General features: G+C 45.2%; 1 protein-coding gene across 11 annotated transcripts in view; it reads left to right on the top strand.

Annotated features, from left to right (window-relative positions):
• The window catches only part of Kiaa1217 (KIAA1217 ortholog), a 302,809-nt gene that overhangs the window by 152,172 nt on the left and 123,109 nt on the right, over window positions 1-27,528 (top strand). For all 11 annotated transcript variants that reach the window (XM_051151247.1, XM_051151246.1, XM_051151250.1 and 8 more), the window contains one exon: window positions 1,835-2,033. In XM_051151247.1, the coding sequence (XP_051007204.1) occupies window positions 1,835-2,033 (199 nt within the window). The remainder of the gene's footprint in view (window positions 1-1,834; window positions 2,034-27,528) is intronic.

The following is a 27,528-nucleotide window of genomic DNA, read 5'->3' as shown; positions in this document are numbered from 1 at the left end:
AGAAGGCTTCTCTCTCTTTAATCCCTTATACTCTGGCTTGGACCCTCTCTTCCATCTTCTTTCTTCCTGGGTATCAGAATTCACACATCTCTGACTCTAGATCCACATGCCTCCAACTTCTGCCACCAATCTTGGATGGTATGCTTCCTCCTATTCCACCCCTCACCCCCATCTCAGTTTATTCAGGACAGGACCTCTCTGTGTACCCCTGATTGTCCAGGAACTTGTTCTGTAGACCAGGCTTGCCTTAAATTCTGAGATTCACCTGTCTCTGCCTCCTAAGTGCTAGGATAAAAGGCATGTACCGCCATACCTAGCCTCCTTCCTTCTCTCTAATGTATGTCTCCTTATGGATTATAAGCACCGTGAGGGAAAAAGTCATGTCAGTTTGTTGCATCGTTCTAGTCTTAGTCCCAAGCCAGTTGGTGCCTAGAGCATGGTTGCAGTTCAATGATATTTGTTGAAAGGTGAATTAATATACCACACAATTCATACTTATACTTTCAGGGGTGGAGGTGGTTTCTCTGTATAGCCCTGGATGTCCCGAATCTCCCTTCATAGAGCGTCCTGGCCTCAAATTCACAGAGGCCCCCTTGCCTCTGCCTCTCAAGTGCTGGGATTAAAGGTCTGTGCCACCACCTGGCTATACTTTTATCATAATTCTCCTAGGTTATTTATTGTTCTCCATACACTTCTCCAATTAACTCCAGAGCTGTTTGACATCTCCCATTGCCAATCAATCCTTTTGATTTCTGGACAGTACGCACCCTCATCATTTATATCCCGGGAGTATTATAGATTAATTGACAATGGACATTTGACATACTTACTCCCTAGCATAGCAGTCTAAACAGGTAATTCAGAGGGAAATTAAATTAGGCAGTGTGAGGGTCAGGTGAACACCTGTCTGCAGATTAGGGAGGGAGATAAGAAAACTAGACAACTAAGTGTCCCCCACCTCAGAACAGAAGCAATCTGGCAAGATTGATGTTACCATCTTGTTCACTATGTAGCTTAATGAATTATAAACATACTTTGTTTGTTTTGTTCATTGTTTTTGATTTGCTTGTTTGTTATGTTTGCCCAGTTTCTCTGCGTTGCCCTGGCCATCCTTGAATGTATTCTGTAGACCAGGCTGGTCTTGAACTCAGAGATCTACCTGCCTCTGCCTTCTGAGTGCTAATACTAAGCCACCATGCTTGGGAAAGATTAATTGAACTTATGTGTATGAGTGTGCACCAGCATGTATGTGTGTGCATGCACATTTTTATATGCCTGGTACCTATAGAGAACAGAAGAGGGCATCCACTGCAACTGGAGTTACAGGTGCTTGGGTGCTGCTGTGTGGGTCCTGGAAATTGAATCTGGGTCCTCTGGAAGAGCAGCCAGTGGATGTTAAGCCTTGAGCCAGCTCTCCAGCCCCTGTCCTCAGTTCCATATAGAAGACTGTGAAGAACTAGTTGTGTCCAGTTTACCCTGGTGTGAGCCTAATGCCCACACTGGGCACCTATAAATGTGTACAGTCCTACCTGTTAGGCTTTAACTGTGAGAATCTGTTTGGCAAGGTAACTATTCTCCCTTGTTCTTTTCTATAGAGCAGGCTCGTCCCCATCCTATGGCATTTATAGGGGAGCTGTCCAGTGACCCCCAATTCATCATGGAGACTTTTTTCCCCCCAGGAATTTCCACTGACTCCCAAAGCAGTTCTTCTGGTGGCTTTCTTCCTGGCCACAACTGGCATTGGAAATATCATGGCAGTAATAAATTAATAAACGACAACAATAATTAATGCTTTCCTTAAGTAATAGTGCTTTCTTTTAAATCTCTTTTGCAGACAAAAAGCCCGAAGCTGTCCCACAGTCCTCAACCTCCCAATTTGGGGGATCCTGTTGAGCATTTATCAGAGACATCGGGTGACTCTTTGGAAGCCATGTCTGAGGGGGATGTGCCAAGCCCTTTTGCTAGAGGAAGTCGGACAAGAGCGAGCCTTCCCGTGGTGAGGTCAACCAACCAAACAAAGGAAAGATCCCTGGGTGAGCGCCAACAGGCAGTTGCACGTGCCCCTTTCTTACTGTATGTGCATGCTTTTGTGCTTCTTAGCATTTGCCCTTGGACACAAACATCATCAGTCTTGGTGTTTGACAGTCTTACTCTGTCCAAATGCTGACCCTGGAAGACTCCCTCTGCTGGCCTAATATGTGTTAACTTTCCATCACTGACAGGCACCTGAGGTGATTGGTGCTTAAGGAGGAAGAGTTTATTTTGATTCGCTGTTTTAAAGGCTTTGGTCCACGATTGGCAGGCTCTGTTGCTTTGCTTTGGGACCTGTGGGAAGGCAGGAATTATGGAGGAGCAAGATCGCTCACCTCATGGCAGGAAGGATGCCCGCATTCCCCCATGTCTGTTGTTGGGACACAGATAGGAAAAGGAAGGGCCACGGGTCTCCAGGGATCTTCCTTCCATTTGGCTCCCACTGTCCCAGGGTACCATCACGCCCTAGGGATGCTGCAGGCTGGTAAACAAGCCCTTTACATATAGGCCTTTGTGAGAACATTTAAGATCCAAACCAACGTGAGTATCAAGTGGTACTGGCTAGTTTTATGTCGACTTGACACAAGTTAGAGTCACTGGAGAGGAGGGGGTCTTAATTGAAAAAGTCCCTCCATAAAATCAGGCCGTAGGCAAGCCTGTAGGGCATTTTTTTAGTGATTGATGGAGGGTCCAGCCCACTGTGGGTGGTGCCATCCCTGGGCTGGTGGTCCTAGGTTCTAAAAGAAAGCAGGCTGAGCAAGCTATGGGGAGCAAGCCAGTAAGCAGCAGCCCTTCCTGGCCTCTGGCATCAGTTCCTGCCTCGAGGTTCCTGTCCTGCTTGAGTTCCTGTCCTGACTTCCTTCAGTGATGAACAGTGATGTGGAATTGTGAGCCAAATAAATCCTCACCCCCCTTCCCTCCCCCACCCCGCAAGCTGCTTTGGTCATGGTGTTTCAGCACAACGATAGTATCCCTGACTTGGACACAAGTGTTACTCATCTGCTGAGGAATCAGCCGCAGACCAGGCTGTTTCTGGGGCCAGACACGTTCTGAATTGTCTAGGATTATCAACTTTAGCCTTCACGTTGGTAGGACTTGCCAGTGCTCCCAGACAAAGGACTATGAAGGGGTGAACTAAAGGGGGGTTCACCCTATTCTCACCTCTCAGACAGCATCTCAGTCTCAGAAGGCACAATGGTTGGGATGTGAACCCTGAGAGGTGGCTCTTCTCAGCCTCTCTGCACTGGTCAGGCAGTGTGAGGAGCAGTGAAGGCAGGAAACACAGGCTGCCCTCTCCTCCTGCTGTGAGGACATAAAGGATTGGCTTGTCTTGGGGTGGATGTCAGGTGTCTGGCATGGCTCTCCTTGTAACCAGGAGGTAAAAGATCTCTCTTTGCCTCCACCACAGGTATCCCCCTGCCCCCAATTAGAAGTTCAGTTTTTATCTTCTTTTCTTTTTCGTCCGTTTTTCACCCCCTTAACAAAATGTTCAGGTTATAGGATGTAGACCTCTGTGCCCACTGCGCTGCTGTGTGTCTCCCCTGCCATTTTAAGGGTTTCACTTAATATTTGTGTTTGCAAACAAGTAGCGTCAGGGTAAGAGAGGACAGAAAATAGTTGATGCAGAAAGAGAGCGGAGTTCTGCCATGTGAAACCTCGCAAGCTGTTGCTGGGAGATTAAGAAGATAGGTGTACCTTGATTAAGAGGTTGGTACCTTGATTCTGTGTCCTCGTTGCAGAGAGCAACTGGAGCAGAGTGGGTTCAGATGCCATCTGGCTGTTAAAGCAAACCCCAGCCCAAACAAAGCAATACTTGTGCGATTTGTGTGTTTTAGATATTACCCTAGCAACTGTAAAAGACACATTACTGCTTATGTTATCAATACTCATAATAGAATTTTACCCAATCGTTTTTATTGTTGTTATTGCTATTGGTGTGTGTGTGTGTGTGTGTGTGTGTGTGTGTGTGTGTGTGTGTGTGTGTGAAGGATGTGTGTGTATGTGATATATGTGTGTGGTGTCTGTGTGTATATATGTGTGTACACACACATGCAGTGGTACCCACGTGTCACAGCATGCAAGAGTAGGTCAGAGGATAACTTTCCTGGTTCCATTCTCCTTCTACCTTGTTTTAGAGGCGGGCCTCTTATTTCTTCTGGGCTGAACACCGGGCTAGCTGGCCCTACTATTCTGGGCAAGCTCTCAAGTCACCAGAAAAGTGCTGGACTATAGACACCTGCCATCACATGGGATTGTATGTGGGTTCCAAGACTTGAACTCAGGCCACCATGCTTGCCTGGCAGGTACTTTTTCTACTTGTGTTGAGCTATCTCTCAAGCCCTTCATTGTTTGTTTTAGTTGTACACATATACAAAATTCAGTATGGAGCATGCTAATGTAAGTGGTGTGTTGTGATCAAGTAAAGGACACCTACCGTGTTATCATTTCATCTCGAATTAAATTGTAATATCTAATAGTTCTGTGTGTTTTGGGGGTGCATTGTGATGTTTTGTCACAAGCACACAATGGGTCCTGATTGCATCAGGGTGATTAATATTTCTATTGTCTCTTTAATGCCATTCTTAGTGTGTTGTCTATGAGTCCCTTTCTTCCTGTTATTCATAAAACATAATCATTATTGTGAAATATGAACTGTTTGTTGCTCTGCACCCCACGCTGGTGAGAGGTCCTGCTGACATCTACACTGGTCCAGTCAGTGTATCTGCTGCGGCGAGCAAGACGAAGCACTCAGTACCGTTTTTTAACATTAAACTTGAAGCTGAGTGTGACCAAGCACACCAGAAAGCCAGTACTTGTGAGGCTAAAGGCAGGAAGATTTTGCATCTGAAAAACTTTTGGGTTTTTGTTTTGTTTCATTTTTGAAACTGAGTTTTTTTGTGTTTCCATGGTTGTCTTAGATTAACTGGCTCTGTAGATAAGGCTGCTTCTGCCTCCTGAGTGCTGGGATTAAAGGCATGCGCCACCACGACCTGTTTTTAACTGTATATAATTGCTCTTAAGGTGCTTGTTTTGCAGATAGGAAAAGAAGGCCACAGGGAGTGTGTGTGATGTGTGTAGTGTGTGTGTGTGTGTGTATGGTGTGTCTGTGTGTGTGGGGTGTGTGTGTGTGTGTGTTATGTGTATGTGGTGTGTAGTGTGTATGTATTTGGTGTGTGTGGTGTGTATGTGGTCTGTGTGTGTATGTCATGTATGTGTGTGTGTGTATGGTGTGTGTGTGTATGGTGCGTGTGTGATCTGTGTGTGTGTGTGTGGTGTGTGTGTATATGTGTGTGTATGGTGCGTGTGTATATGTGTGTGTTTGTGTGTATGTGGTGTGTGTATATGGTGCATGTATGATCTGTGTGTGTATGGGGCGTGTGTGATCTGTGTGTGTGTGTGGTGTGTGTGTATGGTGCATGTGTATGTTGTGTGTGTATATGTGTGTGTTTGTGTGTATGTGGTGTGTGTGTATGGTGCATGTATGATCTGTGTGTGTATGGGGCGTGTGTGATCTGTGTGTGTGTGTGGTGTGTGTGTATGGTGCATGTGTATGTTGTGTGTGTATATGTGTGTGTTTGTGTGTATGTGGTGTGTGTGTATGGTGCGTGTGTATGGTGCGTGTGTGATCTGTGTGTGTATGGGGCGTATGTGTATATGTGTGTATATGATGTATGTGTTTGTGTGTGGTGTGTGTATATATGTATGTGTTTGTATGTGTGTGTGCGTGTGTACACACAATTAAATCACAGAATCAGGAAGTCAGAGCCCTGGATCCCATCATTCAGGACCCTGTGAAGATGACAGACAGGGCCTTCCTATTGCCACCAAGCTGCAGCTCCCACCTGGACTGAGGGCCTGTGCTTTCTTAGCTGCAGCCATGCTTGAGGCAAGAGCCAAGCAGGGAGTGGAGTTTCTTCCCCTTTGTGCTTTGCAGGAAATGGGCTGTGTGTAGGGTCAGGTCTCTGTGAAGATTGCCCCTGCTTTGCCAAATAAAGTAAAGATAAGAAGCTCCTGTGTGCCTTCCCCCAGCCCTGGGAACCTGATCTGCTGGATAATGGACCCTTTGTCTCCCAGGGAGGAATTTCCTCTGGCTGCCACAGCTGCTGGCCTTGCAGGTGGATACCTGCCCGGCATGGAAACCCAGCCTCCTGTAGAGAGAGGAGAGCTGTCACAGCCTTGCCCAAGGAATGTCCTAGGGGACATTTCTGGTTACCTGTGCTTCTATGAAATGCTCAGCCTGTATCTAAAGTCAGTCTTAGGGTGAAGTGCCTGTAAACACTCCCAGCAAGTGAAAGCTGTATGCAAGAGGTTCAATTTGGCATTTAACTTGTGAATTTTACAACTTTCAGAGAGAAACAAAGGGATACACAGGGAGGAAGGGACAGGAGGTGAGAGACCTAAGAACTTTGTCAAAAGGCCTCAGGAAATTGAGGGCACTGGGCCAGCAACGGTAATGTTGCCCTTGACTGTCTCCTTGTGGCCAACTCGGGAATTTCCTCTGGGATGCACCTGGTGCCCAGGGTGTAATTGGCTGGGGTTGAGCCTGTGAGATGAAAGGGAAACTGTGAGTCATCAGGAGCCTGCAAACATAATCTTCTTTCCAAGGTCCTTCCTCAAGCTTGCTTTGTTTAAGGAAATCCCCTTGTGTCTGGTCTCGTTTAACACAAAGACAGACACGCAGAAGAATGGTCCCCAGAGTTCTGGTAAGCAGCAGTCACCCCCAGTGCCACAGAAGGCTGGAAGTGCAGCTGTGGCCCCAACCAAGGCTCACAGGCATGACCTTGTTAACCCCTTCCACCCTGTTTGAAAGCCCTGGGTGTCTTTGGGTGTCTCTGTATTGTCATTTCCTTCTGAACTGAGAATTTTGATATACCCTAGATCAGCAGTTCTCTACCAGTGGGTCAAGACCATCAGATAACACGTATTTTTGATCGTCTTAGGAACTGAAACACCACTCAGCAGCGCAATCACAGTTATGAAGTAGCAACAAAAAGTAAAGCTAACTTTTATTCTCCTGGCTCAATTGTTGTCTGGGAGGCTTACTGCCTTGTTCTGCTAACCTAGGCCTAGTCCTGGAAGCTTCTAGCCTCTGTATAGTCTAATCTAGGCCTAGAATGTTTTCAGCCTCTGAGATTTACTGCTTAATAAGCTCATCCTTACTTGTTCTTTCTGAGCTCTGGGCTGGCTGGTTCAACTCAGCTGTTCTGGCTCAAATTTTTCTCCCAGCTGACTTATTTAAACTGGCTTCTTTCTTGGCCTGGAATTGCTCTGCTTGCCCTCAGACTAACTCAGCAATCTGCTCTAATATTCTGGCTTCTTCTCATTTTCTGGCTCATTCCATCCTCACCTGAATTCTCTCTCTGCAACACATCTCTCTATTACTGTCCCAGCAAAACTGTCTCCCCTCTCTGTAAAACTGCCTCTTAAATAGTTTCCCTTTCCTCACTCTTCTCCTGAGAGTTGAGCATATCTTATTCTGTCAAATCTTCTCTGATCCATCCCCTTTTCTGCCACTCAGTTAGACATCACTTTCAAACATGGGTGCTTCCTTCTACAAACTAACTTTACCTTTGCTTGGGATTAAAGGCATGTGTCACCACGTCTGGATCTAAGCTTTTCTTTACCTGACACTTGATCTATACCAGGCTGGCCTTGAACTCAGATCTGTTTGCTTCTGTCTGATGGATTAGAGGCGGGGTTGTATTCCAGCCAGATCACACAGACCTAGAAGGTCTTTGGATATGATCTCTTGCCAGCTGGCTCACAAAGACCCAGAAGGTCTTTGGATGTGATTGCTTGCCAGAACAGCCATGTTCTAAATGAACATTCTTCTACAACAAAACTAACTTTGTGGTTGGGTGAACCACATGAGGAACTGTATTAGATGGTCACAACATTAGGAGGGCTGAGAGCCACTGCTATATATGTGTCAGCTTATCAATTCACCTTGATCTTTATTTTATAATTTTAATCATTTGTTCATCATAGACCACCTCTTTCCCCTTAATCAAAAACTTTAGGCAAGAAATGGTGGCGTAACTGATGGACAAACCCTGCTATGTCGTTGTCAACTACAGCCCCTCGCTTGTCCTAGTGCTCACTCTTGGTGCTCTGCATGCTGTGGGATTAGACATGCATTGATGAGGAGTCACCACTGTAGTATAATATAAAGTGTTTTCTCTGCCCCAATGATCTCCTGCATTGTACCCATTTATCCTTCATTCCCTACCAACCTCAGACCACAAGTGAGCCTTCTTTCCTTTTACTGTTGTAACAGTTGTGCCTTTTCTAGAATGTCCTACAGTTAGAATGAGTCAGCTTGGCCCGTTCAGATTGACAGCTTAGTGATACACATCTAGGTTTCTTCCATGTCTTTTTTAGGGCTGGTAGTTCCTTTTACTGCAGAATAGCATTCCATCACCTAGATCTGTCAGTTTCTCCGCTTGCCTCTGAAAGTCATCTTGGTTGATTTCGAATTTGGACAGTTATGAATAAAGCTGCTAAAAACATGCCTGTGTAGGTTTCTTTGAGTAAATTCCAGATCACAGGATTGTGGATCATCTAGGGAGGTTTTTGTTGATTTTGTTTTATTTTTAATCCGTCGTCTTTGTAGATCCTTTTAAGGGGATCCTTTAGGGGTGACTCTTACAAGATTTATTTATATGTCTGTACACACACACACACACACACACACACACACACACACACACACACGCATGCACGCATATGCATGCACGCACACACACGTGGACTGTAGAAGCCAGAAGAGGATGTCAGATCCCTGGGAATAGAGCTGTAGGCCATTGTGAGTCATGCGACGTGGTTACTGGGAACTAAATCCAGGTCCTGTGCAAGAGCAGGATGCTCTCTTAACTGCCTAACCATCTCTTCATCTCCCACCATGAGCTTTTGAGTTAACTTTGAGTTTCAAACGTTAGGTATTGCTTATTGTGGTTGCTGAGGTGTTTGTAGAGACTTTGACCTGTGTATTAGAGGCCTCCCCTCAGTGATTTTAAACCACTGCTTCCCCAGATGTCACCCAGGTGTGTAGATACCACTGCCAGCTGCCCTTGGCCACAGAGTCTAGACTGGGACCATGTCCTGGTTACCTTCTCCTGTTGCCATGACAAAATACCATCACCAAAAGTGACTAAGTGTAAGGAAGAGTTTATGGTTCTAGAGGGAGAATCCAAATGGTGGAGAGGCATGGCAGTAGGTGGCCAGAGCAGAAAGCTGAGAGATCACATCTTAACTGCACAAAGGAAGCAGAGTGTAAACTGGAAGTGCAGCGAGAGCCCATTCCCAGTGGCGCACTCCATGTCGTAGTCCTAATAGTTAGCCTCCCCCACCCAAATCTCCGCAGACCACCTACTGGGGACCCAGTGTTCCAATACAGGAGCCCATGGTGGGTGGCAATGGGTGGGTGGCAATGGGCAATGCTTCTATTCAAACCATAACGGGCTGAGTGCGGAAACCTGTTCTGGCTGTAGCTCTGTTTGTTATGGTAGCCTTTCTCAGGCTGTGCCTTGTGGAGGCTTGGCGCCCTGATGGTGGAGTCTGAACTGGAAAGACCCCAAATTCCCTCCCTCCCTCAAAAAGAGGAAGCCTTTATACATTTGCCTGGAGATAAACCTGCCAGGTTTATAATTATTCTACACGAATAATCTTTTGTTTCTATTGCTTCAGTGTATTTCTAGAGTGGGAGAGATGTTGGAACTAAGCATGGTTCATTCTGCAAGGGCCTCCAAGCACATGTATTTGGAGAGGAATTGAAAGCAGTAAGGCATACATAAATGCATGTATATATACTAACTATGTATGCTCACATGGCCATAAATATAAGTGGTTCTCTGTATTTGCTAGTTCTGAATCCTTTTGGTATAACCAGCTACAGAGCAGAATCCTTACCGGGCTGTGGATGTAGCCTCAGGAGGGTAGTACTTTTCTAACATGTTCAAGAGCCTAGGTTCAATCCCAGCCCTAAAATAAAAGTCTTTTAAAAAAAAAAAATCATATATGTGCTAATTGTGCCACAGGCTTTCTTTTCCTTGCCACCAGCCCATAAACAATATAATAATGCTTTGCGTAGATTTTAGATTATGCTAGATATTCGTACCAATCTAGAGATGTTTGGAAGTTGGGGTGTTGGGGGGGGAATGTGGGGGGAGTGTGTGTGTGAGGGTGTGCATTACACACAGATACCATCAGATTATATACTTGAGCATCTCCAGACTGTGGTGTCTTACAAGATCCTGGCTCTATCCACTGTGGATACTGAAGCACAACTCCTGGGATGAAAGATCTGAACTTCTCATTCGAGGGAGCCAGTCCCAGGCAGATGACTGCCAAGCAAGGCCCTTCCTGATGCTGAGGGCTGGCAAAGTGGCAGTGGATGTCCTCAGTACCTCCGATGTATCTCACAGCCAGGTTCTGATGGCCTCGGCCTACCAGTCTCTACTTCTGTCATGTGGTGTGTTCCCGGTCTGCTCCGGCCAGCTGAAGTTCTCAACAGGACTGATGCCATTTCTTTTTCACCCCCCCCCTTTTTTTTCTTTCTTTCTTTTTTTTTTTGTGAAAATAGAAAGGATTAAGAGAAAGCCAATCATCCCACATGTAGGCACCACTGTCCAGTAGAGTTTGGTTTTTTAAAATAATTTCCATGAAAACTCACCCCACTGATACTAGGTCTGCAGTCTAATGATGGAGTGGTGGTGGCCTTTTAATTGTGGTGCCTGTTTGCAATCCAGCCTTAAGTAGGCTGGTGTCTGGCTGCTGCTTAGCTGGCCTTCGGGAAGGGCGGCCACAAGATGTTCCCATCCCTCCATGTGCCCTCAGGAATTTGCAAAAGGCGCTCATGAAAACAAGGGCAGCAGCGGCAACCTCCTTCTGGCGCAGCCAGATGTTGGACAGTTGACCATACTCCAGAGGGACAGCTTTAGAGAGCAGCCCTGGCTAACCAGCCCAGCAGACGTCCTGCCATATCTGTAAACATAGACTGAAAAACCAAAAACAATTTTAAATGGTATAGAAGGGTTTAGGCCAGATGAAGGACCAAATTCCTCAAGTGGGAGTGGAGTGGGGAGGGGGTGGAGTCATCACTGCTGAGTTTGTGGCTTTTCTTGTACTTCAGAGCATTGGCTTCAATGGTCACCACCCCCATGTGGGGATGTAAGGAAAAGAGGGCCCATGGTGTCAGAGCTTGCTTCCCTGTGCATCTGCAAGACTGGGTAGGAGTAGAGGGTTGAGAAAACACCCAACCTCCAAAAGGAGGAGCCACCGGTGTGGGTAGCGCCTGAAAAGAACCACTGGGTGCTTGCGTGTGCACACCAGTGCATCTGTCCGTCTGCCTGCATGCATGCATGTGAGTCCGTAAGACAGTATCCGGTGTCAGTACTCATCTTCTGCTCGGCTTGAGGCAGGGTACATTCTTCATTTTTCACTTCTATGTGTACCACACCAGCTAGCCTTCAAACTCCGGGGGATTCTCCCCTGCCTCCCATCTCCCCATGGAAACAGTGGAATTACGGATGCCTCCTACTGGGTCTTGGGGGTTTGAATTCAGATCCTACCTGTGTGACAAGTCATTCGACCACTGAGCCGTTACCCAGCAGCCTAAAATAGAAAGCATTTTTGATGTTTGGCCCCAAGTGATTGCAATGCAGTGCCGTGCTGGACTGGAGAGATGGCTCAGCAGGTACGAGCACACACTGTCCTTTTCAGGAGACCGGATTCAGTTCCCAGCATCGGTGGGCACCTGCATCCTTGTTTTCATACCCCCATGGGGAAAAGCATATGGATACACTTAATTACAAATAATAAAAAAGTAAAAAAGAAATGTAATGTTATAAAAACAGCAGTTTTAAAAAGAGTGTTTGTGGCGGGTGGATAGGTTTGGGTATATCCTTGAACAAGTATTGGAGTGTTTCCTACAGTGTCCGGTTCAGTGGCCTAGCCTGAGTGGGTTTGGTGGGTGGCTACAGTGAGGGAGTGAGCCGCACGCTCTTATCTTCTCAATGTATGCCCACGTTGTTGCTGAAGCTGGAAAATTAGCTGTCCCAGCACCCCAAGTGTGCTTGGATCTGAGTTGTTGGGGGCACAGTAGCTGAGCATGTTTTCTGGTTTCCTTAATGTCCCCAAATATGATCACCAGGCTGGCATGGTTGGGGGTCCAGGTCCTGGGCATCCATTTTTGTAGCACTGAGGATCTGGTGTGGCCAGGTACTGTGACACTACTGGCAGTTCCTGACAGAACCAAGGTGACTGTAGAGTCACTCCTGCCTGGGCTGGCAGGAGATTCTTCTGTAGCCTGTCTGTACAGTGAAAATCCAATTCTGTGTTTCTCTAAGCCATTTAATAAGTCTGTATTGGCCTTAACTATCAGGCGAATCAGTTGTTTGCACTTGCATGCTGACTGATTTTCTCTGTTTACATATTGTGTTGCTATGGTAGCTTTGTTACAGGAAATGTGAAAGTACTGTTAGGGACAGACTGATGCCATCTAGAGGCTCACCCCTGAACTGCAAGCGGACTAAGTAGCAGTCCGTGGGGCTTTCTCATGGATATTAACAGTTTCATAAAAAGAACTGATGCTAAATAAAATAATAATAATGTAAACCTCTGCACACAGCCCAAGACACATTAAATATATTGAACTAAACACCAAGAAAAAAAGAAAAGAGAAGTTACGAAGTCATGAGCAAATTTCCTCTATAAAAAAAACTGCTTTATGTAAACAAAAATGGTGGCTCTTAGCCCTAAATGGGACGTCTTTATAAAAACCTTCCCTTTGTGGATCAGGGCTCTATGCAGAAAAGGAGGCAGAAAAATTGTAAGAGCCAGAGATGGTGGGTGACTCCAAGGAAGCTGCCCATATGAACTCAGAGACTGTGGCAGCATATACAGATGTGTGTGGGTATAGTTTGGACAAATTCCCAGCACAGAGAAAGGGGTAGACACAAACCCTAACCCAACCAGGAATCCACCTGTGATTGGTACCTACTGGGAAAGGGGAAACCAGTTTTCCCCAGTGGAACAAATAGAAGGACACTGAGCGTGTCAGCCACACCCCGGGACAGGCCCCACGCCTGGGCAGTTGGGAACGCAAAATGGACTCTGGTTTTCTGTGCACTTTTTCTTTGTTTGTTTGAATTTTTAGTTTTTGTTTTGGAGAGACAGACAGATGGGGAGGGAAGGTGAGGGGGGTGGGAGAATGTGAAACTGGGAGGAGTTGGGGGAAGGGAAAATATGATCAAATATATTGTATAACATTTTAAATAAAAATTTTTTTACATGTTTGTTATAATAATGATTAAAAGGCCACTGATCTGGTACAAAGGAGGCTTATTGTGGGAAAACAGGGGGCAGAGAGGGGGGAGGGTGCCCATGACAGAGAGAAAGAGAGTAACAGAGCCAGGGCAGGGCTTTTTTACTGGCTGCACACTTAGTGGTGGCTTAGCAGTGACAGCAGATGATGGCATCAGAGGTTGCTAGGCCCCTGAAAGGTTAACATTCCCTTTTTGTTGTTGTTGTTAAAAAATGACAAACTTGGGGCTGGAGAGATGGCTCAGAGGTTAAGAACACTGTCTGTTCTTCCAAAGGTCCTGAGTTCAATTCCCAGCAACCACATGGTGGCTCACAACCATCTATAATGAGATCTGGTGCCCTCTTCTGGCATGCTGGCACACATGGGGGCAGAATACTGTATGAATAATAAATAAATAAAATATTTTTTTTTAAATGACAAACTTAGGAAGGGGTGCTGAGGCAGGAAGGAGGGCGCTGTGTTCTAAAGGGTTGCTTCCTGCTGACTGCAGGTGATGACATCTTTGGGACCCTAAGAGGATTGGGGTGGGGGTGGGGTGAAATCCTGGGAGAGCCTGATGTTTTACTGCTGTCCAGAATCTGTGAGAACAACTTCGGCTCTTAGTTTTCTTGCATTTGGTAAAATAAATGTCTTGAGGTTTTTATAAACTGAGTCGATCTCTCAATAAAATGCGGATTTGGGTCTGGCAGTAAACCTTCAACAGGACTGTTTCAGAGCAACCACCCACAAGGATACAGGGTCTCCCGTCTTTGCTTTGTGAATTAGTATTTACACATATGAGATGACCAAATCATGGGAAAGTTTCCACAAATTGATCCACTGCACCCATTTCAACTCTAGGAATGAAAGTGCTTATAAAAGACCATGCAGCCACAGTGCATGCGTTTGTTCCTAATCGAGTAGGCCAGGCATGGTGGTGCACACTGAGGCAGAAGGATCTCTGTAAGTTCCAGGCCAGGTTCATCTAGTGAGTTCCAGGCCAGGCATAGCTATACAGTGAGGCCTTGACTCAAAGAAAATACCATTAGGTATAATTAGAAATCTTGTGTCCGTAAAGCTCTTGGGTCGAAACTCTCAGATTGCTTTTTCAGATTTTGAAGTAATTATTCAGTCAGCAGAGACCTGGTTCTGTGCCTTTTGTAGTTTGAATGTAAAATATCCCCATATAAGCTCCTGCGTTTGCGTTTGAACATGTGTTGATGCTAATTGAGAAGCTTGGGAAATCTTTGGGAGGTGGAGTCCGATGGAGGAAGTGGGCGGGGCTGAGGCCTCATAGCCCTGCCTCCTCCCTCCTCCTCCCTCTCTGCATCCTGGGTGTGATTCCCTGTGATTAGCCGGCTTTCCCACCACAGTGTTCTGCATCCTTAACTTGTCTTTGTCACAGAGATGGTAAAGAAACGAAGACCGTGTCTCTTACCAAGGTTCCACAATAGTTTTGAATGCAGGATATGCTGAGAAGGCGCGTTGACTGGGGCAAACAGCTTCCGTTGATCTGAGCCCTCCTTTAGAAAGTTGGGGGGGGGGTCACGAAGGAGGGACGCGTTAGCTACCAGCATTGAGAAGCCTCCTGTGGAAGACTCACGTGCTCTGTGTTATTTCTGCCTTTGCATCCAGGGCTTTGGTAAGCCTGGATTACGGTCACGTTTAATAAGGTTCACAGAAAACTTTTCAGTGTTGAAGATTGTGGTTGTTCTTGTTGATTTACCAATATGGCTAATAATGTTTGTTATCTGGCCTATACTTATTATTATTACATCATTATAACCCACCTAGCAATCAATCGTGACACAGACACTTGTTATATTTTAAAATAGCCTTAGTTAACCTGGGGCCGGGCAGATATTAATCCTCTAAACTACATCCCATACCCTGCCCCAATCCCATGCCGTCTGCGTCTAATAATTTCTATCAATAATTACCTATCAATAATTACCTATCCATAATCCCAAATACTTGCTAACGTTCTTCATCTGGGCCAAATCTCCATCCACGCTGGCCATGTGCTTCTCCTCCACCTAACCCATGGTGGCCTCCTCCTCTCCTCAGGTCTCCCTCTTCCCAGGATTCTCTCTCCCCCCTCCCCCCAATCTTAGCCACACCTATCTCATCTGCCCTGCCCAGGTGTGGTGGCTTTCTATTAATTAGCATCAAAATACATCAGACCATCCCCCAACAGAAGATGGAGATTGAAATAAATGAAGGGACAAATATCCGAAGCTTCTTAAAGGGGTGAAATTTATCTTCCAAGAGGTCAGTGTGGAATATTCTTTTTCTCTGTGTCAGAGCCAGAAAGCACCATTCCAACCCTGACCCCTGGCCATGTTTTTTTTCTGATGTGAAAAATATTCACTTAAAACAGAAATTCCTAAGTTTCAAAGACTACACGGAAGCCAGCCAGGCAATTTTTAAATGTCATTTATACCTCTATATCCAAAATAAATTTGATTTGACTTAATCAAAAACAATAAGATTTGTAAGAACCATCTAAGTAAGTATTTCTACAAACAGCACTTGAAGGTAATATATGTGCCAGGAAATTAAAATAAGGATAACTGCTGTAACTTTAGCCAGGATGAAAAAGCAGACAAAAGGAGAAATGTGAGTTATGTTATTTTAATTCAAGTAAGTTAAGTAGATTTTGTTATTTCCAAAAAGGTCTTTACTAGTTCAATAGGATAAAATCCTTTTAGAGCATTATGATAAAAGACAATAATATAGTAATGTCCTTGACGTCTCTATATGGTAGCAGTATCTCAATTATTTCCTTGGGAGGGCTTTTTAATGAAAAGATCTTTGCAGTAAAAATAGAAAAATCCAGTGGCATAATATTATATCACCCTGTCCAGAACTGTAACATGGGATCTGTAGGTTTCTGTGGATCTTACTTGATACACGAAAGAGCCACGCCTCAAGTGACTGCTGCTGAGAATCAGTATGAACCGCTGGATCAGGTAAAGACACCTTAGTGGGAGAAGAGTATTTGGGAGACACATCTCTGTCAATTTCCTGGGTGTCAGAAGAAAGTGGAAGATGGAATCTCTCCTGTAGCGACAAAATTCCAGGGTTGTGTTTTGTTGAGACAGGGTCTCGTGTACCTCCGGGCTGACCTTGAACTCACTGGTCACCAAGGAGAACCTTGAACTCCATATCCTGAGATCACAGGGGTGTGCCAACAATGCGTTTTTACTGTATTGTGTGTGTGTGTGTTGTCTTTTAAAGGTATATAGGTGCTTTGCCTGCATGTATGTGCACCACATATGTGCAGTGCCATAGGAGGCCAGAGAAAAGCATTGGGTCTATGCAGGGTCGAGAGCCATAACTGGAGCCTCTGGAAAACCAGCCAGTGCTCGTAACCATTGAGCTATCTTTCCAGCACCTTGAATATGGTCTAACAATATCAATGACATGAGTCAGTTCTCTTCATTAGTGGCATTAGAAGTATCTAGGTTAAAATGTATTAAGGTGTGATGGCTCTCACCTTTAATCCCAGGACTTTAGGAAGGGAGAGGCAGGCCCATCTCTGTGAGTTCAAGGCCAGCCTAGTCTACAGACTGAGTTTCAGGACAGGCAGGGATACACTTAGAAACCTTTCTTGAAAAAGGGGTGGGAGGGAAGGGGTGGTAGTGGTGGTGGTGGTGGTGGTTGTGTTCTCAGTTGCTCTGCACTGGTCTTGGTAGAGTAAGAGATGTTAGCAGATGCTCTTAAAGTCCTCACAAAGTGTGAGTCAGTTCTTCAATTGCCTTTGCTTTCTCTCACAGGGCAGTTCTATCAAAAATCCATTCCCCATTTGTTATCTTCATGAATGCAAGATTAATCATACCTACGTTTTTCTATTAACAAATTAATTTAATTTGTCCTTGCCAATCTTGCACATGTATGTAATGCAAAAATAGTTGCTCTATCCTCCCACCCCATACCAGACCTTGATTTATAACTTTTGGTTTTGTGACCCATTTAGTTTAACCAGAGCCAGGCTGTGTATATGACCATGGGGTTGGAATTACACATTGGGCTCTGGTGGCATCAATAGTATACACACTTTTTTTTTTCTTTTAATGAAAATTTCCTTGTCTAATTGAGTTTTCTAAAAGCTGGCTTTCAAATGGGACCTTTTATGTTCTTCTAACTCCATAAGAGTTTCCATGTGTATTTTCTCACTAGCTTAAAGACCATTTGTTCTGTGCAATCCTAGAAATAACACTGGGACGCAAACCTGTCTTATGTCACACACTCAAGCAGATCCTCTTTGATGCTCTCATCTTGCCAGTGGCATCCAACAGGTTGCCAGATGACATCAGGAAACAGCTTCTTGGCAGGTACTCACATTTCAGGTGGTGTGCTAAGGACATGGGAAGGCACACTTTCTGCATGGCTACGGGGTCTGTGTGTGTCTCCATCGTCAAGGGAGCTGGCGAAGGACTCTGGCCTACTTTCCATTCTGATTTCTTCAGCGAGCATCTTAATGTGGGACTGAGAGGAAACAGGCCTTGGGTCTGGAGCCAGGGTCCTGTCTGGAGATTTTAGAGGATGAGATTTCCATCTAGCTTAGCTGCTTTTGAACACTTCAGCAGGTGGGCTCTCAGGCATCATGTGACTCTTCTACTTTCTGGACGCTCTTGGGGGCTGTTTAGGTGACATTAGATCCTCCCCTTCCAATTTTACTTACTTAAGTCCTATCCTCCCAGATCTTCAGAGCGTCACTGTCTTTGGAACCAAGGTCTAAGTTGGAGTGAGGTTTAAAGGTGGCTCCTATTCCAGTGTGCCCGGCATCTTTGTAAGAAGAGCAAAATGGCATGTAGCTATCCCATTTTCCAGCTGTCTCCAATCCAAGGAAAATGAGAACCAGAGCTCAGGAGAACCAACCGCACCCCTACCCCCGACACACACACACACACAACACCTTGATCTCAAATTATGAGACAATGTATTTCTGCAGTTCAAGGCCCACAGTTTGCTGTCCCGAGCAAAAGATAACAGGGGTTCAGGGCAGCCTCTCCTGCTGCCTTCTCTCCTCAGCAGCCCACAGAGCTGCCATAAATACAGTGTGTCTTTCTTCCATACACTAAGGTTATGTTTGTCAAGCGTCTCCTTCGTTTCCAACCCGGCTTTTTCTACGCTTGCGTGGTGCCTCACCCTGGTGTTTTAATACAGCCCAGAGAAAAACTGAAATCTTAACGATGGCGTCGCTCCCATTCCCACTTTTCTTATGGCAGTTCCCAGGCTCCAACCTCAAGTTCAGCAAACACACACTGGCATCCACGTGGCTCAGCCGTGTCCCATCACATCAAGCCCCTGTTTTCATCCTGTCGGGTTTTGAGTTCTCAATAGTTTGAAAATGTCATTAAAAATTATATTCCCTCCAACTTCTCCATTTCTAGACTTTGCTGAGGTGTTAATTGGCTTTAAGAAATCTCTGGCTAAATGTCTTCCAGTAATATAAAGGAATAGTAAAAATACATTTTTCTCTCTGCATCCCTCCCAAGTTTTGCCCACTCTCAATTTCCCCCTCAATTCCTGTCTTTTATATTGAGTCTGCCTGCTTTCTGGCACCATGAAAGGTGCCATGGTGAGTTTTATATATATATATATATATATATATATATATATATATATGAAATCTGGTTCTTGTATTTAAAGAATTTGGCATAACTGAAGACACATGTAAAGACCAACTTTAAAATATACACAGAGCAAAGGCTTCACAGATGAATTTCCGCTTAGACTCATCCATGCAAGGCTCCCTGCTCTTCCAGCCAGCAGCCCTTACAGCCGCCTGACCCGGATGTGCTCTCCCTGAGTGCCTCCACTAACAGTGGACCAGTCACATCCACCAGACCCCTGGTCATGGACCCTACCTCTCCTGCTTCCCTACCCAGCCCGGCTTTAAAGATCTCACTCCAGGTAACCCACTGCTGGACACGTGCTTACAGACTCAGGCCCAAACTTCAGCAGGGCACCTGTGAAAACAGGTTTCTGACCTGGCCTCCTGAAGTTCTTTTCTTCCCTTCCTTCTTTCCTTTCTCCCCCCCCCCCCCCCCCCCCCCCCGCCTTTCCCTTCCTTCCTTCCCTCCCTCCTTCCCTCCCTTTTTAAAATTAGGGCCTTGCTGCACACCTCTGGATGGCCTTAAACTCACACTCCCCTGCTTCAGCTGTACAGGGCTTGTTGTTGTAAGGGTGTGCCCCATAACTGTTCTCCTTAGTTTCTCAGTCAGGATCTGGTTGAGATCTGAGTGTTTGGTTACTCAGGGTCCCAGAACAGCTCTAAGGCACTAATGTGCCCTTCCTCCTTTCCTTCCTTTCTTTCTTTTCCTTTCTTTTTTTTTTTTTTTTTTTTTTTTTTTTTGCGGGGGAGCATGGTTTTTTGAGACAGGCTCTCTCTGTGTTAGTCTTGGCTGTCCTGGGCTTGCTTTGTATGCCCTTTCTTAAACAAACAAACAAACAAACAAACAAACAAAAATATCCTGTTCTTTCAGTGTAACCCCACAGGAGGGCTTGTTAGTCCCTGTAGAGGATGAGAAGTTGTTGTTATGCTTGGCAAGAGAATTGTAAGGACTCCCGTGGAAGAACACAATAGCTTGGGCCCTGATCCTCATCGGTGATGACTCCAGCACACATGACAAGCAATCCCTAGTGAGGCAGAGGGCTCTATATCCTGCTAAGAGTTGGAAGACATCCTGCTTGACTCTCTCTCCATCTCTCTTTGCTGTGCCTATTATTGATCTCTGCTATACTTCTGAGCCACCTTCTTCTGCCACCTTCAGCCTCCTGATAGATGGAGTTAGCCGTGTGCTAAGCATTTTTTCTAACAAGTTCTTTGGACCCCACCTGGCTGACTTTCTGATGATCACATTTCATCTCTGGTTTCCACACACATCACAAAACTACACAGGACCACACACACATACACACACCTCTAGGTCCTGTGACATGCATGCCACTCTAGAGAGGTAGGTAGAAGAAAAGGTCATCCATTAAGACATTCATACTGTGTGGCACTCTGAGGGCTGGGTGTCTTTGGCAACAATCAACAAAGAGCCCTGGAATTTCTGTTTGATGGAGCAGGGGATGTATAAAATATATATATAATAGATGGTATAGTTCTGTGAAAGGCATGCAAGGTAAAGGTTACAGAAACTGCTAAAGAGATGGACAGGGAGACATAGTGGAAAGTAGCATTCTATCATGACCTGGAGCACATGAAGATAAAAGCCACACAGAGATCTGGAGGGAAAATTCCAGGTAGAGGGAAGACAGTGCGGAGCATGCCTGGAGCATTCAAGGAACAGCAGGACAGACAATCATTGGCTGGAGTCTTGCATAAGGAGCAGAGAGGCTGGGAATATGATAGCAGCACTGACCGCCCTGGGAGGAGAATGCTTACAGGCTGTGAGCACTGGCTTCCTTCCCTTCAGGTTTCAAGGCTGTTGTGGCCACTAGGCTTACAATAGACTAAAGAGAGCGTGCGCACAGTTAGGGAAGCAGGGAGTCTTAGAATCGTGTAGAACAGTGGTTCTCAACCTTCCTGATGGTGTCCTTTACAGTTCCCCCACGGTGTGGTGAGCCTCAACCATAAGATCATTTCGTTGCTACTTCATAACTGTAATTTTGCTACTGTTGTGAATCGTTATGTAAATACCAGAGGTGCGGGATATCTGATGTGCGGCCCCAGGAGGGTCATGACCCACAGGTTGAGAACTACTGCTGTAGAGAAATGGGGGTGTTTACTGTAGAAATGGAGAAAATACTTTGAGTTATGTATGTGTGTTGAAATGTATTCCTGCTATGTAGGACTTTGTGCTGAAACATAGCACACACACACACACACACACACACACACACACACACACACACACACACACACACACTCTAACCCAGAACAGCCGTGTAGGAGGCACCTTAGTGGCCATTTGCCTACCACTGGCTCTGCTGACAGTGTCTAATGTGTTGACCAGGAAAAGTAGAATTTCAAGCCGGGTGTCCTATCTGCATTGCCCATCTCTTAATTCTAGGCAGTATTGTTATTTTGTGTCTCTATGTGTGTAGCAGGACATGTACATGCCATGGTATTTAGAGGACAACTGTTGATTTCTTCTTCCACCTTCCTGTGGATTCCAAGGACTAAACTCTGGTTGTCAGGATTACAGGACCAGCACTTTAACATGCTGAGCCACCTGGCCTGCATAAGCCCCACTCTTAGCAACTGTATAAGAAGCACAGACTAAATTCTCAGGGAGTTTTAATGAAAAGTAGCATTATGTCTGGATCTTTCAGGAATCTGTAGACTCTGACAGTTTGAAAGCACGTGGGGTGTCTCTTCAGAATGATAGCTGTATTAAAAGCTGCCTTAAATGAGACGTGAATGACCACCTGCTGGTTACTGAACTGTTCTGAAGCTGAGCTGGAGGCACACCAGTCTGTCTGTCTACAGGAGTTAGTCAACCCTGTTCTCTGCCGTTCTCCCTTCTGGCTACCGCTTGTCCCTCTGCCTCCCTGACAGAGAGTTTGCAGAGTGTAAAGGAAGCAGACCATGTAATGAATGTTAAGGGCAACTGGTCCAGGTTCCAGTATTTACCTGGTTTGTGTCTTTGGGCACCTTGTCCCATCTCTGAGCTTCTCCTATAAACACTTCTTACCTTGTGATAGTTGTAAAGACCAATTGAGCCTGTATTGTAATAGTCTTAATCTAGGGCAGGTACATAGTGAACAGTTTATCTATTAGGAGACAAATACTTGATCATCCAAATCATACAAAAGAATGCAGTGCCCAATGCACTCTGCTTTCCAAGCTAGGACGTTCTAAACTCTATTCAGAAACACTGTCTTTACGTCCAGATGGTTAGTCAGGACAGCTCCTATTCAAGACTTACTCATTTTTACCCTATTCCTTGTGCTTTCAAAGTTGAACAGGGTACCACTTACTAAGTTTTAAAAGCTTTTTTGTACTAATTCAGACCAGGGCTTTTTAGTCTTTACTCTCATCAGTGGCGCAGCCCTAAGTTGTAGCCTATATGAAGTTTCTCTTTGGAGACTACTTGCTCTACCCATGGTATTACCTTCTCTCATTGAGTGTTAGACCCCCATCTCTAAACTCTAACATGTTCTGTGAGTTTCTGAACTCCTCCCATCTTTTAAATTCATCACCTTGAAAAGTATGACCCAGGTATTCTGGCAAGGAGAGAGTTGGTGTTAAGTTCAATATAGATTGATGGTGTGCCAGGCGGTGGTGGCGCACACCTTTAATTCCAGCACTTGGGAGGCAGAGGCAGAAGCAGGTGGATCTCTGGGAGTTCGAGGACAGCCTGGTCTACAAAGTGAGTCCAGGACAGTCAAGGCTACACAGAGAAACCCTGTCTTGAAAAACAAAAACAAAACAAAAAAGACAGATGATGCTTGAGAAAATAGAGTTATGTTGGCAGGGAAGAGAGATCTTAAGGTGGGTTTTAGCAATTTAGTTATACAAGTAGTGCCTTTGATTACTACAAATAAGTGGAAATGCAGGATGTAACGTAATACATAATAAGCCAAAGTTGAAACACGCCAGGTTTGGAAGGAAGGAAGGAAGGAAGGAAAATTTCCAGCTTCTAGAAGTAAAAAAGAATGCCAAGGTGAGAATGGCTATTGGATGTAAGTATTTCAGAAATGAATGCCCAGCTTCCTGACCATATTCTCCTGCCTATAGGACAATAAGAAAATGAGAAAGATGGATTAAAGAGGAGGGAGGAGTGATGGACTATACACAGCCTGGGGAGACATCAAAGAAGCTGGCCTTGAGCAGGATGCTGGCACAAGGTGGGTGGGGAGAGAGAGAGAGAGAGAGAGAGAGAGAGAGAGAGAGAGAGAGAGAGAGAGAGAGAGGTGGAGGGGGGCCAGGGAGAGAGATGGATTTTGTCTGAGAGGAATAAAAGCTCCAGATAGACTGTTCTCTCCACGGCTTCATGGACTGACCCAACTGGGGAGACAGGGACATAAAGAAGGGATAGACACATGTACAGAAAACTGGGAACAGGCTTACTTTGATGGGTTGGGGGAAGGGGGGCTCCAACTGTGTTCCAGAACCTCAGTGCATGTGTGTTCTACATCTGACCTGGGGAGGCAGGTTTACTGTATGTAGCTGGACAGGGGCAGCTTTAGCGGATTCAGTAGGAGGCCTCTGTAGGGGAGCGGCCTCCCACTGCAGTCATCCCCGGAGGAGGGACCCGAGGCTGATAGTTTCTACATTGTTCAACACTTCACCTTCAGATCAGAGGTAGACGATGCCATAGCTCTGAGCCTCACCACCACACTCCCCAACAGACTCCTGGGGAAGGCTTCGCCTCTTTCATGTGTCTGAAGCCTTGAGGTCCTGCATATGGCTGTGCCCATCTCAGCAATCCATGCTCACTCAGGGCCTCATCTGCTCCCCACATAGATAGGAGATACGCAGAGGGAGGCAGCCTAAATTCATGCCGTCCTCATTCTGAGGATTCCTCGGCTTTACTAGTCAGACTCAGCTAGGTAACACTGCAGTAACAACCACACACTTCAGCCGCCTTTACCATGACTAACATTTACTTCTTTTTTTTTTTTTTTTTTAAGATTTATTTATTATTTATACAGTATTCTGCTCACATGTGTGCCTGCCCACCACAAGAAGGCACCAGATCTCATTACAGGTGGTTGTGAGCCACCATGTGGTTGCTGGGAATCGAACTCGGGACCTTCGGAAGAACAAATGGTGCTCTTAACCTCTGAGCCATCTCTCCAGCCCTAATGTTTACTTCTTGATCCTTGGCATGTGCAGAGCGCATTGGCTGGAGTTCTTGCCTGTCATAGTCCCTCAGGCTTCTATGCTGACGACAGCTCCATCCCAGTACACCAGTGACATGATGTTAAGAAACCATAATAAGACTTGCTTAGCCTGTAAGCCTTCTGCGGGAGTGACACTTAAGTTTAGATAAGTCACAAGGTCATGCATAACTTCAAAGGGATAAAGCCCTAGCGTATTTATGAACAACACTAGTGACAACTACACTAGCCCTATAGGCCAGCATAAATATTGTCAAGATTACGTAACTGGAGAGAAAAATATTCAAGAAGAATATAAATCTAAGGACATCTTACAATTAAAGGAGGAAGAAAGGAAATGAAGGAATGACTTCAAGACGGGTTAAAATATTTAAGACCATTTGTGTTTAGTAGGAATTCCGGGTGGGGCTGGGGAAACTTGGAGAAGAACAGTAGTGGAAAAGAATATACATAAGAATTTTCTTAGAACAGAAGATTGAAAAGGGACACAAAGTCACAATCGAGATTGAAAAACAAAATCCACTGTACTCTCACAGGATAAACCGCAGAACATCAGAGATAAGAAGAGAGAAATGGTAGGCACCCATAAAGAACGGATGTAAAGTCAGAAAGCCGTGCGGCTATACCTTCAAAATTCAGAGGGAACAGTCACTATCTATCGGCTCATGCTTGTTTGGCGTTTCTGTTAGTTTCTTTTGTACTGGTAAACGTAAGACATTTCCAGGTAAACAAGATCGCAATATTTACACCCACAGATTCACTGAAAGAACTAGTAAGAAGCACTCTACTCAAAATCCTTAATGAAAAGTTAGCAAGCCAGACACATAATGCTTAAAACCAATGACACAGGAAAACCAGATGGAGTTAGTTTGGGTGTAGAAGACTGGTTCAATCAAATTATGTACTGCCCCATCTCCACAGGCAAACAAGGAAAATCATGTGATTATACGAATGGTCACATAAAAATCCAATATGACTTTATGACATTAAAAAAAGAAAAGAAAAAAAAAAAAAAGCTTGAGCGTATGAACAAGGCCTTGGCTTGCTCTCCACAACTGGAAGCGTGCAAATGAGCAAACAAACGCCAGCAACAAAAAGCTCCCAGCACGTAGGAATAAAGGCGAACCCCCCAAAAAGAGCTTAGACAAAAGCCCTGCAGCCCACTGTTACAACGATGCCGTTCCTGTGAGGGGCGCTCACCAAAAGTATCCAGCTTCACCCTTGTTATTCAGTGTAATTTTAGACTAGATAGCCAGTAGAATAAGCAGGATAAAGCAATAAAGGCATGCAGCTTGGAAAGGAAGAAATAAAACTATCTCTGGTTTCAGAAAACATTGCCTACCAGAAAATCCCCAAGAATGTAAAAAAGCCAAACCAACCCCCCCCCCCCCCACCAACCCCCTGGAGAAGTTTCAAGGGAGTTCAGCAGGGGCATTGGGCAGAAGAGCAGACCCAGAACCAAGGGCACTGCTGTACTGACGGCAGACAAACAGGAGGCCACAGGAACCACTGATACTTAGAATCTCCCCCAAGGAAAAGGAAATGCTTAAGGACAAACGCTCAAAAGGTGTATAGGATCTGAAAGCTGAAGACAGTGCGAGTGAAGGAAATCAGACTTAATAATTGACTCGACATATTTTATTCATGAACTGGAAGGCTCAACAAAATAAAGCTGTCGGTTCCTCTCAAACATCAGCCTTATAGGCTTAAAACAGGTCCTATTAAAACCACAGCCAGGCTCTCTGCAAATATAAACAAGCCTGAGACTGTTGTCACAAAGAATGAAGTGGAAAGAATCACTCCCACATGATTTTAAGGCTTTCTGCAGAGCTGTAGTGTGCAGTAATCAAGCCCAGGTAGTGGTATTGGTGCAGGGCAGATACAGGTATCAGTGAAACAAAGCAGAGAGCCTGGCAGGACACACACACACACACACACACACACACACACACAAATGCACACACATACGCACACACTCATACACACAAACATGTGCACACAAACACATGGACTCCTTACACACATGTGTACACACACACACACACACACACACACGAAGGCATGCATGCACATATTCATGCACATACACTCAGGCCAAGGGAAAGTTTATCTAATTTTTTGACAAAGTTGTGAAGGTAATTCAGTGAAGGAGAAAAAAAAAAAAAGCCTTTCCAACAGATGGTAGGGCAGCAATGGTGCATCCCAAAAGATGCAGCCCAAAAGAAAAGTGTCTCACCTTAGCTCTTCTTTACATTTTATGCTCATGGACTTAAAAGTTAAAATTGTGAAATTTTAAATAGAGAAGTAGTAGATAGGGCTGGAGAGATGTCATGAAGTGCTGAGGACTGACTATAAATCGGATCCTGGCACCAACATAATAAGCCAGGCATCCTGGTTATTGTCAAGGGCAGAGAAAGCAGTAACCCTGGAGCTTGCAAGCATCAAGCGTGGCTGAGAAAATGCCTGCTCTGAGGTCAGGGAGAGCCTCTGCCTCCAAGCAGTAGTCAGAGGAGGGTAGCGGACACGTGATGTTCACTTCTGGCCTCCATGTACATGCGTAGGAGCATGCATTCTCACACAGATGCTCTTAAACTCACACAGACACATAAACATACAAATAAATCCCTGAAAAAGAAAAGCAGCAGATAATATTCAGAATTTAAGCTGAGCCAGGAGTGTGGCGCAATGCCTTTAATCCCACACTCAGGAGGCAGAGGCAGGCAGATTGCTGTGAGTTCGAGGCCAGCCTGGTCTACAAAGCGAGTGTAGAACAGCCAAGGCTACACAGAGAAACCCTGTCTAGGGAAGAAAAAAATAATAATTTAAGCTGCATGTTAGTGAACCTGTACTGTATGGATCTGTCCTGTCCTGTCCCTGGAGATCTATGGGTTGAGTGCATAACCCTGAACCTATGGTGCTGTTGGCAGATCATAGAACTTTAAAGAGTTACAAGACCAAAAAAAAAAAAAAAAAGCAAGAAACAAAAAGAAAACAAAACAAAAAACACACTGATGCTAGCAAATTCTGATAGGAATGTAACACAGCCAGTCTGGAAATAATTTTTATAATTTCTTTTAAAACTAAAAGTAGACTCATCAACTGGACTCCAGAATCTTGTGCATATATGGATAGACCAGCTTCGCTTGAAGTAGCCGAAAGGCAGAGGCCACCCACGTGTCATTCCGTGGTGAGCGGGTGGAGGTTGCTGCCCCCACCACACAGTACCATTCAGCAATAGGGAGGGATGCTGATGTTTGGTGGACATCTTAGGTGTGTGCCTTGAGGGGGACTGTCCTTTTGAACTAAAACCAATCTCAAAAGATTGCATACTGCACCATCCCATTTATGTGGAACAGTCTAGAAACTAAATGGAAGAGCTGGGCATTTCT

This window comes from Acomys russatus, chromosome 9, assembly GCF_903995435.1.
Source record: "Acomys russatus chromosome 9, mAcoRus1.1, whole genome shotgun sequence".
NCBI classification, from domain to species: domain Eukaryota; kingdom Metazoa; phylum Chordata; class Mammalia; order Rodentia; family Muridae; genus Acomys; species Acomys russatus.
Note: the sequence above shows the minus strand (reverse complement) of the source record. Positions and strands in the feature narration are given on the sequence as shown.